This window comes from Solea solea, chromosome 2, assembly GCF_958295425.1.
Source record: "Solea solea chromosome 2, fSolSol10.1, whole genome shotgun sequence".
NCBI lineage: Eukaryota > Metazoa > Chordata > Actinopteri > Pleuronectiformes > Soleidae > Solea > Solea solea.
In genome coordinates, this window is record NC_081135.1 from 36,968,212 (window position 1) to 36,988,703 (window position 20,492).

General features: G+C 38.8%; 2 protein-coding genes across 3 annotated transcripts; one reads left to right on the forward strand and one right to left on the reverse strand.

Annotated features, from left to right (window-relative positions):
- The first annotated feature begins 277 nt into the window (after positions 1–277).
- pla1a (phospholipase A1 member A) lies at positions 278–9,871 on the forward strand. Its single transcript, XM_058654343.1, has 11 exons — positions 278–676; positions 768–1,005; positions 2,226–2,403; positions 3,781–3,889; positions 4,067–4,168; positions 4,817–4,909; positions 5,136–5,318; positions 5,823–5,912; positions 6,501–6,606; positions 8,664–8,819; positions 9,523–9,871. The coding sequence occupies exons 1-11, from the start codon at positions 604–606 to the stop codon at positions 9,611–9,613; spliced, it is 1,419 nt and encodes a 472-aa protein (XP_058510326.1). The 5' UTR covers positions 278–603; the 3' UTR covers positions 9,614–9,871.
- A 201-nt stretch (positions 9,872–10,072) lies between these two features.
- Positions 10,073–19,614, reverse strand: popdc2 (popeye domain containing 2). 2 transcript variants are annotated; one of them, XM_058623144.1, is made up of 4 exons: positions 18,847–19,614; positions 15,610–15,718; positions 14,062–14,518; positions 10,073–10,970 (listed from the first exon to the last, which is right to left on the reverse strand). In XM_058623144.1, exons 1-4 carry the CDS (start codon positions 19,338–19,340, stop codon positions 10,888–10,890), a joined length of 1,143 nt encoding a protein of 380 aa, XP_058479127.1. In that variant the 5' UTR covers positions 19,341–19,614; the 3' UTR covers positions 10,073–10,887. The 2 variants fall into 2 exon arrangements, with proteins under 2 accessions (XP_058479127.1, XP_058479126.1); XM_058623143.1 differs by having other exon boundaries at positions 13,921–14,518; positions 18,847–19,613.
- Positions 19,615–20,492: the final 878 nt, after the last annotated feature.

Here is a 20,492-nt window from a genome sequence, read left to right on the forward strand (position 1 = left end):
TTTTATAATTAAAATAAAAACGGACATTTTGAGGGTTAGGTGTTTAAGGGTTAAACTAGCATTATCCTTAACTTTAACCGTCACCAGTTAATGTCTAACCCTAAGAAATTAGGTTATTAGGGCCAGGTTTCGGTCTCCATGAGGACTAATGGTGTAGACAAGGTCAGTGTTTATGCCAGAAAAGGTCTTAAAGAGGTTGCAAATACAAACACACAAACACACACACACACACACACACCAGTGGGCAGCTGCAGGCCAGAGTCCAACATATCAAACAAACAGCCATTGAACACCAACAAGGTCAGCGAACAAATAGCCTGACAACAGAAAAGAAAAGTCACTGTCAAAGTGAAAGAAGAAGAAGAAGAAGAAGGTTTCCAGCAGCAGACTGTGCCTGGAACCAAGATTCCTGAACTCTCTCGCGCTTTGTTTAACAGTTTAAGGCTGAAAGGTCTTTTCTTTTCCATGGTTTCGACACTGTGCCGGATTTTCTAAAGACCCCTGATCTCCATGCAGCTACCAGTCAGGAGCTGAGAGGAGAGAGAGAGAGAGACGCTGACGAACTAAAGCTCCTGAGCATTCAGCCGTCTGTTACCCACAGACATGAGCCTGGAATACAAGAAAACCCTCGTCCTCCTCTGTGTTTTCATGGTCTGCATCACATCGACGGTGGTGGGTGAGTGCTTATTATTTTGGTTGACAATATGTTAAAAGCCAAAAGAGACAAGACAGGTTAAAAGCTGAGAATTTTTCTGATGGATGTGAAGGTTCAGAGGAGAAACAGGAGGAGGCGGCGGAAGAAGAAGACGGCAACGACTGTGCCGACTTCAACAGCACGTCATGGCGTCAGTACAGAGAGCAGGGAGACAGACAGCAGGTCCAGTATCTGCTGCTGACCAGGAGGAACATGGACTGCGCACAGACGTTCAACCAGAAGTCTCTCGACACGCAGCTCTCCTACTTCAACACCTCCCACCCGACAAAAGTCATCATCCACGGGTTCAGGTGAGAGGAGGGAGAGACTTTAAAATAATTTACTGGCCTTTTTTCACCAAAAAAAAATCAAATATGGGGGTGAAAGAGAAAGTGTTTATAACCTAAGCATAAGCGTCAATTTTCCCAGAAGCATCATTTAATTCACTGCTTTAGTACATTATCTTTTCTTTTCCCATTTCTTGTGGTGCACCCCAGGGTTCTGTTTTAGGCCCGATGCTGTTTTCTTTATACAGTGCGACCTCGAGGGTCAGTGTGCTGAATATTATTGGCGTTGATAAAGGGGCCCCAAAATAAAATTTAGCCCCAAAAAATCTTGGACCGTCCCTGAACCTAATTCTGCTTGTCAAAATAGAGAAAGAGAAACAAACACAAAACAGCTTCGTTCTTTGACTGATCTAAAAAAAACTATCACGTATTTGACTTTTAAACCTTGTCTGCTCTGTTCATTCTGAATTGTTTTGATAGTATTAAATATCATCTGATAGATTTTTTATATACTTATTATACTATAGTTAGTTGTTAGTTTTTTTGAAACCAAACTTTCCATAACCTCAAATCTAAATCTAAACTGTGAGTCATGTTTGGAAAGTATAACCACAAAATGAAAACACTGGCCTTTTAATTACAGGCTTAAACTGGAGAAAGAGACGCAGTTCATCCAGGAAAAACAAGACCGGTTCAGTTTATTCTTCCGGGAATATAAAACTGTTTGGATTACCCAAACACCAATATGCTTCAAATAAAAATAAGGGGAACATCTAGATGAATAATTAATTAACAACAACAAAATCATGTAAAATCCCCAAACCACAGACGCCTGAAATACAAAATTACGCACAAAATCACACAGAAATGACAGAATGTGATTATTATGAATGTGGTTCCCTTGTTTTTAAGAAAGAAATGTATTCTGTTGTGAATGAAAACCAGAATATGTCAACAAGAACATCCATGTTTGATCAATTTGTTAATTTTTTCTTAAAAATGTTATTGTTTGTGTGTTTGTTATGACATTTATGTATGTTTCTTTTCCCTTATTTCTCACCAAAGTTAAGAATGTTAAAGCATATTGACCAGTTTGATCAATAAGCTGTAGAAATCTACTTTTTGTTATTATCATTATTTGTATTTACAGCTCATAACAGCTAAATGTCTCTTTCTGCCTCCACCGTCCTCGTCCTCTCTCCTGAACTCATGGTCCCTGACCTCTGACCGCTGACCCCTCACAGGGCCTTGGGCAGTAAACCGTCCTGGGTGAAGGAGTTGGCCCAGGCTCTGCTCAGGGTGCAGGATGTGAACGTGTTGGTGGTGGACTGGGTCCACGGCGCCTCCTTCGCCTACAACCTGGTGGTGGAGAAGTACAAGGAGGTGGCACTGCAGATCTCTGTGCTCATCAACCAGCTGCAGGTGAGTGAGTGAGTGAGTGAGTGAGCCATGTGTGAATAATCTGTTTTTAGTTCTTAGTTTTATATTTATTTAAAGTTCCATTGGATAATCTTTTTTCTTTATTTGTAAATGATTGTACCTAATTTATTATTTATGATTAGAAATGTACAATCAATTCAAAAGTCACCTGGAATTATTTCAGGGCTAATTAGAAACTGACTAGCCACTTCTAATTTAGTGATATTCTAGTATTGTACTGTAATAAGTGTTGTTATAGATAGATAGATAGATAGATAGATAGATAGATAGATAGATAGATAGATAGACGGATAGATAGATAGATAGATAGATAGATAGATAGTTTGATTATAGATACAGTAGTAGATACAATAGATAGATAGATAGATAGATGGATAGATAGATAGATAGATAGATAGATAGATAGATAGATAGATAGTTTGATTATAGATACAGTAGTAGATACGATAGATAGATAGATAGATAGATAGATAGATAGATAGATAGATAGATAGATAGATAGATAGATAGATAGATAGATAGATGGATGGATAGATAGATGGATAGATAGATTATATATACAGTAGTAGATACGATAGATAGATAGATAGATAGATAGATAGATAGATAGATAGATACAGTAGTAGATACGATAGATAGATAGATAGATAGATAGATAGATAGATAGATAGATAGATAGATAGTTTGATTATAGATACAGTAGTAGATACGATAGATAGATAGATAGATAGATAGATAGATAGATAGATAGATAGATAGATAGATAGATAGATAGATTATAGATACAGTAGTAGATACGATAGATAGATAGATAGATAGATAGATAGATAGATAGATAGATAGATAGATAGATTATAGATACAGTAGTAGATACGATAGATAGATAGATAGATAGATAGATAGATAGATAGATAGATAGATAGATAGATAGATAGTTTGATTATAGATACAGTAGTAGATACGATAGATAGATAGATAGATAGATAGATAGATAGATAGATAGATAGATAGATAGATAGATAGATTATAGATACAGTAGTAGATACGATAGATAGATAGATAGATAGATAGATAGATAGATAGATAGATAGATAGATTATAGATACAGTAGTAGATACGATAGATAGATAGATAGATAGATAGATAGATAGATAGATAGATAGATAGATAGGCAGCTAGGTAGCTAGCTAACTAAACTAGATACATAAATAGGAGAAGTCAGCTAACTAGCTAGCTAGCTAGCTAGCTAAATGATGTATAACTCAAAACAAAACACAGTACATTTAATACGTTGTTGCAGAAAACACAGAAATGAAAAATAAATGTGACGTTGAGAGAAAGACTGTTTTAATCCCACAGAAACACGGATGTAAGCTGGAGTCCTTCCACTTCATTGGCGTCAGTCTCGGGGCTCACGTCGCCGGTTTTGTCGGGACTCTCTTTGAGGGGAAGATCGGACGAATCACGGGTGAGTGTGCGCCATCACATCTGCGTGACATTTCAGGATAAATATCATATAATCCATTTATAATAGAACATGTGTAGGTTAGTAAATTGGTTCATATGGAAATAAAAGGTGTCAGATGTTGGTTTTCTTGATTTTTTCCCCTCAAACCTCATGGTTCTAATGGTCCTTGTGGTCCAGGTCTCGACCCTGCTGGACCCATGTTTAAAAGAGCCAACACCTTTGACCGACTGGACCCGTCTGACGCTCAGTTTGTCGACGCCATTCACACGGACTCCGACTGTGAGCAGATTTAAACTTTCAACGACAGTAAAATCCTGCTTTATAATGAGCAATAATAACAATACAATGGTGAGAAAGGGCAGTTTTATTTCCAGAGTGATTTAAATACACAAAACAACACATTTCAGACACAACTGTAATACATAAATACAGAGTTTAAACATGTAAAATCCATAAGACATTGTTTAATTGTTTAAAATTTGTTTTAAAAGAAGATGAAAGAAGTAAAGATTAGTAAATAAACAAGTTGGAGAATAAAAGAATGAGAATAAGTTAAATTCTGAAGGTATACAAATCTAAAATGTAACAGGTTACTTAAAGAATTACCTATAAAACCTATAAAATTAAGCAATTAAAGTGAAGTTAACTAGGAAAAAGAAGAAAATGAACGTCCTTTTCATGAAGAAATTGTTGAATTCTCCTCTTAAATGTCAGATTACGCGCAGCACGTGATTATTTGTCATCGTAAGTAAAGAATTATTTCATAAAATACGATTAAATTTCTTAGTCAGGACACGTAAGAATGTGATAAATGCCCTGAAATCTGAAATTTTTTTTTAGGAATTGTTACATGACATTTATTTATTTATTTATTTATGTTTGTTTGTCATTTAAAATGTATTGACAAGGATATTTTTGCTGCATTAGATTTTGGCATCTCCATCCCTGTGGGTCATGTGGATTTCTTCCTGAATGGAGGGAAGGACCAGGTGGGATGTACTCGCTCCAGGTTTTCCACCAGTATGTTTATTTATTTTTAATTAATATTAATTTTGTAGTGCATGACCTAATTAAAGTTTGAGTAATTTCCCCCCAAAAAACTTCCACAACAACAACATGATGAAAACAGAGCAAAAAATGACTAATAAATCTGAATTAAATTTTAAATATATATTCATTTTCAACCCTCTAGCTCCTTATAGTGAGTGTGTGCTTGTGTGTGTGTGTGTGTATGCTGTGTTGTTAGTTCTCGTCTACATTCCAGTGTATGGCTATGTGATATGTGACCACATGAGGGCGCTGCATGTCTACATGAGCGCTCTGAGCGGCTCGTGCCCTCTGAAGGGAATCCCTTGCTCCAGCTATGAGGACTTCAAGAGGGGACAGTGTGTGGACTGTGGCGTCTTCAAGGGGACATGTCCAACTATAGGTGACAACACACACACACACACACACACCAGCACTACTTTAAAGGTTCAGTGCGTAACATTTAGGAGGATTTTAGTGAGCCAAATTGCATATTATTGTCCAGACGTATGTGTGACATGACAGTATTTTAGTTTACTACAAAAAAATGAAGAATAATAATATTCTTTTTGGTATGTGAAGGCCACCATATTCAGATTTCACTAACTCTTACACACTGGACCTTTAATGTTTGAATAGAAACATAATAACAATCAAGATTTATGCAATATTATCAATATTTAATATTATTTAATATCATAATATCATATTTTAAAACGTATTTCTGGTCCACGGTGTAAGAATAATGTGACATGTGATGGTGACAATGGCTGATTCTAAAGAAATGTTTATTTTTAAGCAGTTAACGCACCAACATACTTTTTTTAAGTCTATTCATTTTAGGGTTATAAACTCTAATAAACAGCATGTGTGTTCATTGAAAATTGTGTGTGTGTGTGTGTTGCAGGTTTATCAGAGAACAGTGGGTTGACCACGTCTCCACTCCCCAAAGAGCAGAAGCTTTTCCTGCTCACGACGTCTTCACCACCTTTCTGTGGTGAGTGTGTGTGTTAGTTTTGACTTTTGGTTTAGTCAAAATGAGTGAGTTTTAATTAGTTTTTAATTTTTGTAAATGCTTTATTTTATGTTTTATTTCAGTATTTTATTAGTTTCAGTGTTAGTTAACGCTCACACAGGTGCATCCTTGGTAAATTGCCGCTCCTTTTATTATAAAAACTAAATATATGAACCCAAAAGACAATTCACTTTCAGTTAGTTGTCGTTTTATTTTATTTAAACCCTAGTTTTTGATTTTATTTCAGTTTTGTTTTTGTTTTTTTTTGTTTTCATTATTTCATTATTTCGTTAGTAACCTTGCTCCTGACCAGACTAGATGTTGCGACCTCGGGACTATTGGGACATAAAGAGGATTTCAATAAATAAGTAACAATAAAAAGTCCATTAAAACCCAAACATTAGTCCAACCTTAACTTTAATCTCATGATGGTGCAAAACACCTATAAAGTTCTTACAGCTCGTCCTGTGGGGAGCGTTATTGATATTATTATTTAATTAAAGTGAGTGATGACGCAGCATCATTGTTGTTATCGTGTGTGTGTGTGTGTGTGTGTGTGTGTGTGCTCAGCTCATCACATCCTGCTGCAGCTGGAGGTTTCTCCTCTGGATAGAAGTGCGGAGGTGGAGGTGACACTGAGGACAGAGAGCCAGTGGACGGAGAAGACGTTCAGGCTGTGAGTACTGAACGACATCTCAGAGACTTTTACTTTGAAATGAGTCCCTACAGTTAGTGTGACTCATACAGGTCAATGCAAATGCTTTTCATTTAGATTAGTCATTATGATTTAAAACGCTTTTTTTTAAAGCCCAGATTAACAAGTAAATTGACGGAACGGTGTGTTAATCTTCACAGAAAACATTCAAAAAGATCAAATATCATTTGTTCAGATTTTTGTTTTGTGTTGTAACTAAAGAAACGTTATTGTACTTGTGTTATGTTAATGAATGTCTTGTTTAATGGGAGCAGATAATATAAGATTATTCTACTTCCGGCTTCTTTTCATTCATGTTTTGGTGATTTCCCTTTCTTTTGTTTTTGCTTTATTTGAGGAATGAAATTTAAGGAAAGACTGATTTTTTTATCATAATTTCTCAGTAAAATCGAACGCATCAGCATTCTTACAGTTTGTGCAGCACCTGCTGACAATCTCTGACGATAACTCTTCTCGCACTGTACGTTTTTTTTAAGAGGGGGCAGCTTCTATTTTGAGACGATGGTTGTTGCTGCTGCTGCTGCTGCTGCTGCTGCTGCTTTTATGTTTCACTGTAAAACTGCAGGAAACTGAGCCACAGATGCTGAGAGAGGGAAAAGTGCAGGTTCACTCCAGTTCAGGAGAACATTTACTTTAACCCACTTTGTATTTTACTTTACTGCAAGCCGGTAAAACTAATGATGCCGTGTGTGAATGGAATTCTGCGTCAGAACCAAAATAACAGTTTATCTGATATCTGATACTGATACAGAAGTACTGTTTGGTTTATTGTTGTTTTCCTGTGGCGCAGACACAGAGAAATCTGTTTTTAGTGTCTTTCAGCACGTCACTCTATGACAATATTTTTAATAATCACAAACTGAATGATGTAAATTCATCAATTTGTCTCAAAATAGACCTTGAATTGCAAAAAAAACAACAGTTTTAGAACAGTTTTTGCCTTCCATTCAACGTTTTTAAGTAACAGATCCATTTGTTTTATTTGCATATTTGTTGATTGCATTAAATACCAGTGAATTATGTGTAAGTGTAGCCAATAAAACCACCCACCCTTTAATTAAATATACATGTTATAGTTGATTTTATTGTATGGATATATAAAATATTCGATTTTTGCATGCAAATTGTTGCAAAAAATATTGATTATATTTTTATTTTTAATTCTTTACTTTTGAGTTGTTGATTCAGTCAGTGCGAGGTGAAGTGAGGTACATTTATTTGTATATAATATACGTACAATGGTCATATAATATATGTACAATGGTCATTCAGTGCACTTTTATAATGATATAAATAGCACAGAAAGCACACAAAAAAATTAATTTGAACTGTAAAAACAGAAGAATACAAAATGGCATGCTATTTAGAGCAGGTCTATAGGATAAACATTTAATAAATAAATGAAAGTAAATCTAAAAAAAACATATAAACTATATGAAAACAGCAGCAGAAAAGGTCCAGTCACTATGAAAATCGTAAATACAGTTGACGGTGACTGTAGCTTATGTGAAAGTTTGTGTTTTTGAATCATTGTGTTTGCAGATGACAACGTTATTTATATACATGTATATATCCTTTAATGTTATTTATATACATGTATATATCCTTTAATGTTATTCATATACATTTATATATCCTTTAACGTTATTCATATACATGTACATATACTTTAACGTTATTCATATACATGTATATATACTTTAATGTTATTCATATACATGTATATATCCTTTAATGTTATTCATATACATGTATATATCCTTTAATGTTATTCATATACATGTATATATCCTTTAACGTTATTCATATACATGTATATATACTTTTATGTTATTCATATAGTATATATCCTTTAATGTTATTCATATACATGTATATATCCTTTAATGTTATTTATATACATGTATATATCCTTTAATGTTATTTATATACATGTATATATCCTTTAATGGTATTTATATACATGTTGATATCCTTTATTCACGTGCACAACGTTGATAAAAATGTGTGTTTTACAGTCAGACGTCTACGACGTCGTACACGGCGGTGTTGGCTCACCCGGTGCCTCTGTGTCAGATCGCCTCCATAGAGCTGAAGAACACAGGCTCTCGCTTCTACAGACAAGGAGACATCCACTTCAAGTCTGTGTGTCTGTCTGAGTTCCCCTCACTCAGGTACACACACACACACACACACACACACACACACAAGAAGATCCAAGTCTCAGCCTTGTTTGTGTCTGTAGCTAAAGTTATTAAAAATTCAAATGCAAAAATACCATGTGGAATGTGTTAAAAAAAAAAAATGAAAAAATTGTATTAAAATATTTATAAATGAATAAAAGATAAATATTTATATAAAGACTAAAATTACTGTTCTTTGTCTTAATTTTTAAAATTTAAAAGACAAAGAAAGACTTTCCAAGGCTCAAAAATATATATAAAAAAAGTTTTGGAGTGTTTTTAAAGAAAGAAAAGAAAAAAAGAGTGCGTGATTAGATGATGATTGAAATCAGGTGTTAAACCATGTGACCTAATCACTTGATTGGTCTATTTAAGCACCTGCTGCCTTCCTGTTTCACACACTATGTGACCATGATGAAGACTCTTGAGCTGAAGTGTGCTGGTTTTGGTATAAACTGTTATTTGTGACGAGCACCAGACTCAGACTCATCATCACTTTTCTTTGTTTTTCCCTCTTTGTATGTTAATATACTTGCACAATATTTGAATTAGATTCAGCTTCTGCCTGGTTTAAACACCTGCCTCAGGCTTGAGCTGCATCTCATCAATATTAACGTTATTGTTTTTCAACCTGAACCACTTTGAAATCGTATTTCAAGTGCGTGTTACGTGTGTGTGTGTGTGTGTTTCTTAGGCGAGAAGATCCGCTGTGTGTGAACAACATCAATGTCAGACGTGGATCTCTGTGGTCACATGACTTTGTGCAGGTCTGTGGCTTCTTCTGAAGAAATATTCAACTATATCCAACCACCGATGAAGTTGTTCTGTTTCACATGTTCACCACCGTGTTGTATTTTATGTATGAAATGAGAGTGAAATAATAAGAAGAAAGTGATTTACATTTTTGTGTTTAGGTCAAATTTGTCTCTTTTAAGCTTTTTTCCCACATAATATGTGTTGGTTTTTTTGTGTGAGACCAGACTGTGTTGTATGTGTTCAGAGATCCAAGCAATAAAGTGAGAAATAAGTGATGTCTCCACGGATATTTGGATGTTTACTTATTTTTTCTGCATCAGTAGAGAAAAATCTGTAGGAATTCCCACAAAAACAAATGAATCAAAGGTCTCTGCTTTTTCCACGTGAAGGTGCTAAAATCTGTAGTTTTGTGAAGTCCATGTGTGGTGACCTTTCTGTATTGAAGTTTAATAATCTCAGTTTAAAGTCAAAGAAAACTCAAAAACATCTTCACTGCACACAAACAACTTTATGGAGAAATCTTGGCCCCGAGGGAAAACAAACAAACAAACAAACACATCGTTTTAGTCCCATCTCTCTAATCTGGAAGAAATAAAAACAGAGTATTTATACTTTATGCACGTATTACATAGTCTGTTACAAAAATACATGGTCTACGGGGATCCAATATGTCAACAAAAGACAAGTAGGGTCTATCTTCAGTACATGAGGCCCAACATTCAGGTACATAAGCACGTGAAAGTAACATTAAAGTGTTTTTTACTCAGAAAATATCATCTTTTTAATTAATTACACAACATTAATTTATAGTATGTGACTTTCCAAACTGAATGCGGCTAAATTTGTCAGATTCAAAACAATGGATACTCTTGGAAAATGCTGAGTATCCGTGATTCTGTGAAACAAACTCTAAAAAGTAATTCAATAAACGTGAGGTTGAGTCCAGATTTAAAAACACATGGAGATGAAAACATGGAAACAATGAAAATCTGATTGATTGGTTTTTTTACGACAAACAAATGACGTTTTCTTTCAACGTTTAACGTGCTGGTAAGGTGAAAAGTAAAGGTGGTCTCTCTGATCCTGCCTCAGCGTCAGGTTCAGGTTGCTGGTGTTTTAAAGGTTATTGAAAGTATCTGCGATAATGTCCAACGTGTCCATTTTGTTCAGAAGATAACAGATAACAGGCATTAGAGGGGACATCTGAGGTGAGAACACGGGGACAGGGAGTCGTGACGTGGTGGGACACGTTTGTACTTCTGCACTGTCCACGGCACAGTGCGTTTTCCAGGAGAGACTCTTCTCACAGTTTGGGAGTGTCGGTGGGAGCCAGCGGCGCTCGGCCCCTCTGAAATCGAGGTGGTATGTTCCTTTCACTATCACCTCCTGCAGAGTCAGCGAAGAAGCCACAGTTAGAAGACGAACAATGGAAGAACTACTTAGACTGTTTACTTAAAGGTTTCAGTGTAAGTTAAGTTAAAATAAAAATTAGTTTTTCGTCGACATGGCGGCACAAAAACCCTGAATGGATTTTGTTGCAATCTGCAGTCACACCACTAGGGATGGGCATGAATATGTGATCATAAAAAGTCGTTCAGTTAATGTGACTATTTGTAATTTATATGAAATAAGAAACAAAACTGAAACATAAGGATTGCCTAATCCTCCAGGTGGAGAATGAGTCTTTACCCCAAGTGGAGGAGTTTAATTATCTCGGGGTCTTGTTCACGAGTGATGGAGCAATGGAGCGTGAGATTGGCAGGAGAATCGGAGCAACAGGAACGGTATTGCGATCGCTCTGCCGCACCATTGTGACGATAACAGGAGCCAAGCCAATAGGCAAAGCTCTCGATCTACCGGTCGATCTTCGTTCCTGATGGGTCATGACCAAAAGAACAAGATCGTGAGTACAAGTGGCTGAAATGGGCTGAGGTCTGCCTTAGAGATAGGATGAGAAGCTCAGTCATCCGGCAGGGACTCAGAGTAGAGCAGCTGCTCCTTGTGTGGAAAGGAGCCAGTTGAGGTGTTTTGGGCATCTGGTAAGGATGCCACTGGGTGCACCACCCTACAGAGGTGTTCCTGGCACGTCCAACTGGGAGGAAACCTCGGGGCAGACCAAGAACTGGGTGGAGAGATAATGTCTCTTCACTCGTCTGGGAGTGCCTGAGGATCCCCCAGTCAGAGTTGAAAGATGTGGCCAGGGAAAGGGAAATCTGGGGCCTCCGATTGAGCTTCTACCTCCACAACCTCATCTCAGATAAGCAGTTGTTGATGGATGGATGGATAAACACTGATATTAAACATAATTACCAGTAGTGTAGGGTTATTCCCCATTCTGAACTAGATGCTATAGAACAGTCCAGATTTCTACTCTACTCATCAGTCTGTCAAGCTCCTGATGTTTGCAGATGGGGAGCTCCTCTTATCGCCACAATGGTGCAGAGTGATTGCAATGCTGTTCCCTTTGCTCTGATTCTCCTGCCAATTTCACACTCCTTTGTTCACTAACTTGTGAACAAGAGCCCAAGATACTTAAAATCCTCCACTTGGGTGTAAAGACTCATTCCCCACCCAGAGATTGACCATCTGGTGGAATGCTCTAAAGACAGTGGAGAGGTGGTTCTAGCGATAAATGCTGTAAAGACAGTGGAGATGGTAGTGGACTTCAGAAAGAGCCCAGCCCCTGTTTCTGATTCTGATAAGAACCACGAAATGCAAGAAATATTAAGAACATTTGCAAAGATCTCCTACGAGTTGTTGGCCTCGTCTGACTGAACTGATGTTGTGTTTCCAGGACGTGTGATAGGTCTGATCTACAGCCTCAGAGCCACCCTGCAACCCGAACCCAACACTGACCCAACTGTCCAGCTATGACATCTGATCCTCCACCTGGGATTGGGTGATGGCTGGTCTTTGGCGTCGGTATAAAAGCAGGTGGTTGAGGCGGGGTGGTGGATGCATGAGTGGTCAGAGAGCCAAGTGGTTAGCACACTGGATTAACAGCATGGCAACTCTTTGGACATCCCCTAAATTTCTCAGCTCTAATCCTTCATTAGAAGGACACGGCTAACGCTGGGTTGACCTCACCACTGCAGCCACCCTTCGCTCTGTCAGACACCAACATGAGCCCCTTCTGCACTCGTCACTGTTCTCGCTGAACGGATCTCTTCTGTCTTTTAACTCTGTTAATGCACCAAACATGGCCGTCAGCGTACAAGAGGTCAAGCCAGAGCAAAACACTTCCAAGAATCCTAGAAGCTGTGGAACACTATTAATTTTCCAGTTTGTTTTATGGTCAGATTTAAGTGTGTGTTTACTTTTACATGCAAAAACCCAAGCAGCCAACAGCGTCAGAGCCTCTCAAGATAAATAAAATATGGGCAAAAGAGCCAGAAAATAAAATAACCTCATTGATCTTTTGACCTGACGTTTAAGAAAACTATGTCTGCCAAGGGTTCGATTCCTGGCTCCGCTGGTCTAAATGGGCAAGAATCTTAACCTCATGTTGTGAATGTGTAAGTAAATAGGAAAACTGCTGTGTAGAGCAGATGTGAGTGGTCATCAAGACTAGAAAAGTGCAAATTTATGTCTTCTGTTTTGTTTTCCTGAGCAAATGAGTTAAAGAATTAAATTGACGTTTTTAATGCCAACTACTGTCTCAAAGGTCAAACCTCATCATTTTCATTGTTCTGTTTTATGCGTTGTTTTATGCGTTACAAAGTGAACATTAAAAGTAAGTACCTTATCATAATCTATTATATTAAATTCAATAAATATTATTAAAGGCATTGTGAAAAACAAACCTATTTTCATTGATCCATATAAAAATGTAAGTGTTGTAGATGGTTAATGTGGATCTCTGTTACATTATATGTAATCAGTAGTAGGTGCGGAATGATGTAAATATTTCCTGCCACGATACTAAAATTCACAATATTTCTACTAGCGATTAAGTCACTAGGACCGTGTATATCTTCCAGTGATCTTGGAATAGTTTTTTTGTTTGTTTTTTATCGCAATGTGAATATTGTCCCATTGACACAGAGTAGTTGTTTGTCATTTATCATACTTTTAAGGTGCCCTTGCTTTGAATGAACAATATCTACTGTAAGTCTGGAATGTTCCAGACATGGCAAACCTCCAAAATTAAAAATAAACCATATTTCCATAAAATACTATCTTTATATGAATCAATAAACTGAAAATAATACAGTACTGATTATAGCCTAGTCAGGGTTAGTAAGAAGTGTGCACTGCAAGCTGGGCCATGCACACGACAAACACACATACACAGACTCCGCCCCTACGCCACTCTCCGCCCAGGTGAGGTACTTACATGTAGCTTAAGTGGTGACCCAGTGTGTTAGCTCCAGCACCCTGACCCTCTATTTCAAATAATCCCTCTCACTGCCATAATCCATTAAGGAGCCCGCTACATCAGCAAAGTCCTCCAGGACCAGGCTGGTGGAGTCCTCACCAGAGAGCAGCTCCGGGTCTGATGCCCACGGGTGCTGATGGTGGTCAGGCTGGAGGGCCCGGGGTTCGTCCAGGTACGTCTTCATCGGTCCCTGCAGGTACGGTTGGAGAGACTGGGGGTGGTCGCACTTCTCGTAGGCCGGCACTTGGTCTTCGTCGTGCTGCGTGAAGTGTGGATCCTTCGTGATGCCGACACTGTCGCTGCAGCTGCCGCTGCCGCCCTCGCTGCCCTGCGACGAAGGGGCCAGCACGTGGTAGAGGCTGGGCAGGCGGATGTCCAGCAGCACGCCGCTCTTGATGAAAAGCTTGTTGTTGAGGTTGTAGAGCTTTTCGGCGATGTCGTAGCCCAGCATGACGGAGAAGAGGCGAGCGATGTAGCGCTCCCTAGATATCAGCATGTACAGGTGGCGGCGACGCCAGGTGACGTAGCGGGAATCTTCTTCTGCTGTCAGTGTCACCTTTGGAATATGAACGAAACACCTGAATATCAGTGTTCGTCCTAAAATTACATTAGAAAGCAACAGTCATAACAAATTGATTCGATAATTATCTGAACAACTGTCGCTAAAACACCTTTATGTTGTCATTTAGTACATTAATAAATATCAAAATAATCACTAAAACCACTTTAAAGGTACTTTACACACGTTTTGACCACTAGCAGCAGTATAGAGCAATGTTTGGGAGTCGCCAAATAAATGTGCCCTAATATTAGGGAATTAGGGCAGTTGAAATAAGTCAGAATTATTATATTATGCACAAATTTACTCATCACCATATTTGTCAATGTAAATTGGGTTGAGATTATTTGTAATTTTTTTAAAAAGTTTGGCTAACACTGCCACTGACCTTCAGTAAAGGACATAAACCCTATTTTCTTTGTGTTAATAGACCAAACGAAAAACATATTCAATTCTTTTTGTAAGATTCTTTCTGTCGTTTTAGTTAAATCTAATTAGACTGGAGTTATTTGGTGGTACATATACTGTATCTACTGCAACTGTAAGATGTTAGCCGGATGCTAACATTAGATGAGTCAGCAGATATTACTGTAATGGCTCATTACACATCAACCTGAGTTTTCAATAGGTAGCAAACCTAGTAGCCAAGATGGCAAACTAACACTATGCAAAGCAGTGCACCTAGCGAATAATCATTACTTTTTATGGTGTTAGCGTTATTTTTTCTTGTATGAGTGTCTTGGTTTGCAATTTAGGAAGATATCATTAGCTTGCTATAAACATTCTCTGTTCAGAAACCCAGACACAACACAGTATTAATATCTCCCCCGTCTAACCAGCTAAGTAGTGTGGTCTACTAGTGCATCAGGAACTCTGTAGCACTCCTTACCCAGGAAAGCCCCATGAACTCAGATTTCCAACTGGAATTAGCACCTCTGTCATACAGTAAATCAGTCATACACATAGACATGTTGGTACGGTAGAGCGTTATCAATATGCCTGACAATGGTTGTAGCTAGCTTGAGATACGTAGGTAACGTTCAGCATAAACCACTGCATAAACTACGACCCGAGGTTCTCCTCAGTACCTGGAACTTTCCCTCCTCATTTGGTCTGAGAGACTCCCACTCTGGAGAGTCGAGGAACTGGTGGCGGTGGATGTAGTGCAGGAACTGTCCCTCCAAAGACACATTGATCCTGAGGGACAGAGAAGAGAGAGAAAGAGAGATACGAGGTTAAAAAGAGAGACAGGGATTAGGAATTTGTGATAATGCGAGCAGAGCGGGAGCAGGAGGTCACTTTGTAGCGTCAGACAGAAGAGTGTAGACATAAATATCTCTGTTAGACACTTTTGAGAACACTTTCAGATATGCTGACGACATCAGTTTTCCACTTCTTTTCCACCTACAATATAATTCAGTACATTGAGACATACAAGGAAAGTTTCATTTTAAAAGCAAAGAGCTTCCGTAGAGTGAGATAATCCAGCGCAGGCAGCATTTAGATTTCACTGATATTAAAGGCTCCTGTCAAAGTTTGTTTATAATCATACCTCAATATGAAAATCACCTGCTTCAAATCAATCAAGTGACATCGCCAGAAAGAAACAATGTCTTCTTCGGGAAACAGAAAAACTGCTCTCCAAACCTTGTCGTACCACAGTTATTTTTAACGCCTTTGTGACAGCAGCTGGCAGGGGAGTTGCTCCAGGGTAGACAAAGTAGCTTGGGCCCCACTTGAGGTGATTACTGTAACCCACGGCAACAACATTTTTGTTAGAATGTCCTTGAATTCTATAATACAGCCTGGTACATGGGACCGCAATGACAACAGTATTTGAAAACACTAAAGTTTGAGTCATACTTTTCAAACCAAACCAAATGAGACAAGAGAACAATTTCCAATCCAGATTACAAATTTACCATCAGTTTTTGTCATGTTTATGTACTGTAAGATGGTAATAGCCATACAATGCTATACAGATCAAGAGAGTTCTCTGGACCCAGTCATTTGAAATGTAAAAATGTCAGGTGCTGGCATGAAAACCACAGGTATCAAAGTGTTTAACCCTTGAAGGAGGTCTCTTGTGTTTTGGTCCGGAAATAAACTTTTTAAATTTAAAGCACATAACTATAGGAAGCAAATTTAAATAACTCTAGACGCCTTTATTTAGACTCTTCAAAACAAAAGTGGGGGGTGTTAATGAAGAGAAAAGCTTTGGGCTTAGAAGAACATATAGTGGGACGACTCGCACAAATATCCTGCCAATTAACAGCTATGTTGTTGTGGGGTGGTGTCTGTGTAGACTTCCCATCAGGGATCCCCCATGTTGAAAATGTTGCTGCACTGCAAGGACCTTCAGGGGCAGCTGTGTGTCAGCGTCACGGTTTCAATCCCAAGATCAACCAAATCTGCATGTCGAAGTGTCCCAGGGGAACCTTGGAACTGAACCTTCTATAACCCCTGATATGTGGTAATGCAAGCTTTTTGTTTGTTTGTTGACCCCACTTTGGCTCGTTCTCCCAGAGATGTCAACACTGTTTTAAACGTTTGATTTAAAATAAGAGGATTAGTCAGCATCCACTCGCCCGAGTACAAAGATATCACTTAACCAGTGGGCACTCTGCAGGGGACGACGACACAATAGTGAGTCACAGACAAAAATACTTTGTTTACAACATTTCTCTGGTGTAGGATCCAGGATTTGAGATCTAATGCAGCTCCACTTTGAGGATGTTTGGATGAAGAGGATTCATTTCCTGTAACGGCTCGGTGCTGCCAACAGCCCGAGACGAGTCAAAAATAGAATTTCAGCTCTGAAGAAGCCACATTTCCTCAAAGAAATAATTGGTGTTACATTGTATTTTTAATCACAGGTGCAAAGAGAGTGAGAACGACCCAGTTTAGTTTCAATTCTGTCCAAAAAAGTAAGTTTAATGGGAAAGAAAAACTACCTGTAACTTTCTAAAACTGTAGTGTTGACAAAAAAATAAAATAAACACCTGTGAAAAGTCCAATGGAGCAAGTATTAACAATTTATATTAAGGGTTAGGGTTATTAAGTTTAACATTTACTGAATAAAGAGCATTTTAGGCTACTTATATGATGCTATATGTAAAACAGGTTAGCTCCAACTAACAACTTTAGTATTACTAGTATTAGAGTATCGTTTTTGTGTATAATTCCACCAAGCAAGTTTTTCTTAATGTAGTTAAATTCCTCACTTACTTATCTTGGTATATATGATCAGAGATGTTGTACAGCTTCCAAGAGTATTTAGCTAACGTTACCGACTTAGCTAAATGTTAGCTATGTTTCCCCTCACTCACAACTGACTGTAACTTGGATTATATTTAAACAGAAGTTAAGTGGACACTACAGTCAATTGTTAGTATGTTTCTTTGCTTTACTTCCACACAACAGCGTGAGTGCTAGCTAGTCAAATTACATAATTCAGCTGAGACGTCCAAATGAAGCTGTTGGACAAAGACGTTCTCCCATGTCTTTTGGTTCAGACATCGCATCCCAGACACAATAGTAACTCATGCCACAAAGTCACGCATCGTCAAAGCGTTTAAGCTACATTGCGTAACATTTGGTGGTTTTTGTTGTTATCTTCTGCCTCTGTTTGGGCATCGTGAACAGATATGACAATCAGGTTTGTTGAGCAGCAGAATTCACTTCTGAAACTATTTGTGGACGCTTCTTTGTGTTTTCAGTCAAACTCCAACCTTGTTTGCAGTCGTCTCGATTTGCTAGCTCAATGTTGCTGTTGCCTCTGTCTGTGTTTTACTGTGTTGTTTGGTCACTAGTTATTGAGGGTGGTGTCCACAATAGTGAGTAATTGGCTGGGAAGTAGTCACTATAGTTCCAGGGGAGGTTTTATTTGTTTAGAAGAGGTTGTTGGTTGAGAAGCTTTAAATGAGAGAAGCTGTGTTAGCTAAAAGGGACCGTCAGCTAGCAACAAATTCTAGCTAGCAACGCGTAGCTAGTGCACGAGCCACCCTGCTTTGGATCCATTTCACTTTTTTGTGTCCAATACTGACACCGATATCAGTCTAACAGTTTTTATTTACATTTTTACATTCAGTGCATCGTGAACCATGTGATATATCTGATTTTTTGATTGTTTCTGATTTGATTATGACCCGTATCGGCTTGAATCAGCTCATCTCTAATTTGTACTTGTTTCAGTTGCTTCAAATGACAGAAGGCATCATATTGCAATATTGATTGATTGTTATTGGTATTTTGGTTGTATTATATGGTTTACTTTAAGTGTACACACATGCGAAAACATCCACAAAATAGGTTTGGTCTCCCACCTCCCAGACAGCAGGAAGGAGAGCTGGTTGATGGACGTATTGCCCTCCACAGCGTACGTCTCTCCTGCCTTCAGCTCCACCACCCTGTTGTCAAAAGCGCTTGCGATCTCCTTGAACACCTGGACGGGGACGCCCAGTGGCAGGTAGACCGCCTGGTACAGGGAGGTCAGCTCCTCGCTGCGTATGCCCTCCTGCTGCAGCCGGTAGAGGAGGTGGCAGATCTGGGCGACGCAGGCCAGCAGCAGCAGCAGGTTCCAGGTGAACACGCACAGGCCGCACATGGTCAGCCAACCCCACAGGGTCAGGCACAGGAAAGCCGGGGTCAGGAAGCCGAAGATGAAGAGGCACCCGTAGGCCCCACTGCCACCCATGTAGCCCAGGAACATGACGGTGTGTCCCAAGTGGTAGAGGGCTCCCTCTGTGTTGTTGCTCCAGCCATCGCACATGGGGGCAAACAACAAGCTGTCCAGCAGGGACGAGTTTTCGGCATTCATGTTTGAAACTCAAATACACCAACGACTGTGACGCAAAAAAACACGGCTGCCGTTTCTGTCCCGATTCAGTGTCTTTGTTTGGCACTGACCAAGAACGTCAGACGTTTGTTCCCTTGTGGAAAAATCTTGAATGTGAAGAAGTTCTCACGACTCGAAAACAGCTGGAATGGGTTTCCTCTCCGTCTCCTCCTCTCATCATGTGTCCCCGTCTCTCTATCTTCTGTCTATTCCTCTCAGCCGCCAGTCCGCACTGCAAAAACCAACAGCTGGAGGAGAAGTGCTAAGGGAGGGAGGGTTCACCGATAGAGTCCCAGAAGGATAACCATGTTTGGAATTGAAACCCAAGGAGGACAGAGTGGTGGACGGAAAGCAGGCCTGCTACTTAACATAACAGAGAGAGAGGGACACGGAGAGAGAGAGGCAGGAAACAGGAGAGGAGCGACAGTCACCAATAACTGTAAAAGAACTTTTCAAATCAAGTTTTCAACACGTTTTCAGCCAAACTTCACAAGTGTAATTGACTCACATACTCGGACAGTCTCTGCTGCTGGTGCATATTTAGAGACACAGTGACAGCATAGGTCAGATTTCAGGTGTAAACACCCACCAATGCCACACATAGTGTCCACACCCGACTGTCCCTGACTGTCCCCGACAAACTCCCACAGCCTGTGGACGTCAATCCATTCAATATTCATCCTCCCTCCCTGCCTCGTTTATCCTGTTTATTTTAATTAACGCATGGACACAAATAAGAAAATATATCATGTATGGATGACAAAAAAACCTATGTTTCAGTTATTTCTGTGAAATAGAAACGATACATTTCAGCAATTCTACGTACAATATATGCACTTTAACAAATTACCCTTAAAAAGGGAGACTAAAGGGACTTAGACAAAATTACCACCATGAGCACATTCAGTTCACATAAAAATATACTTAAAATAAATAAATAAAACATGTCATTGCAGAAGAATAAAGACATATTTGCAGATTCTCTTGCTTCCAAATTTATTTACCCACCACCAACTTATTCTAGCACATTTTAGAAAAGTTGGTTTTGCAATTTTAATTTTAAGGCATTTATCAAAAAACATATTGGACCTAAAAAAAAAAATGTAATTAAGAAGTTTAGGCACAGAGAGGATA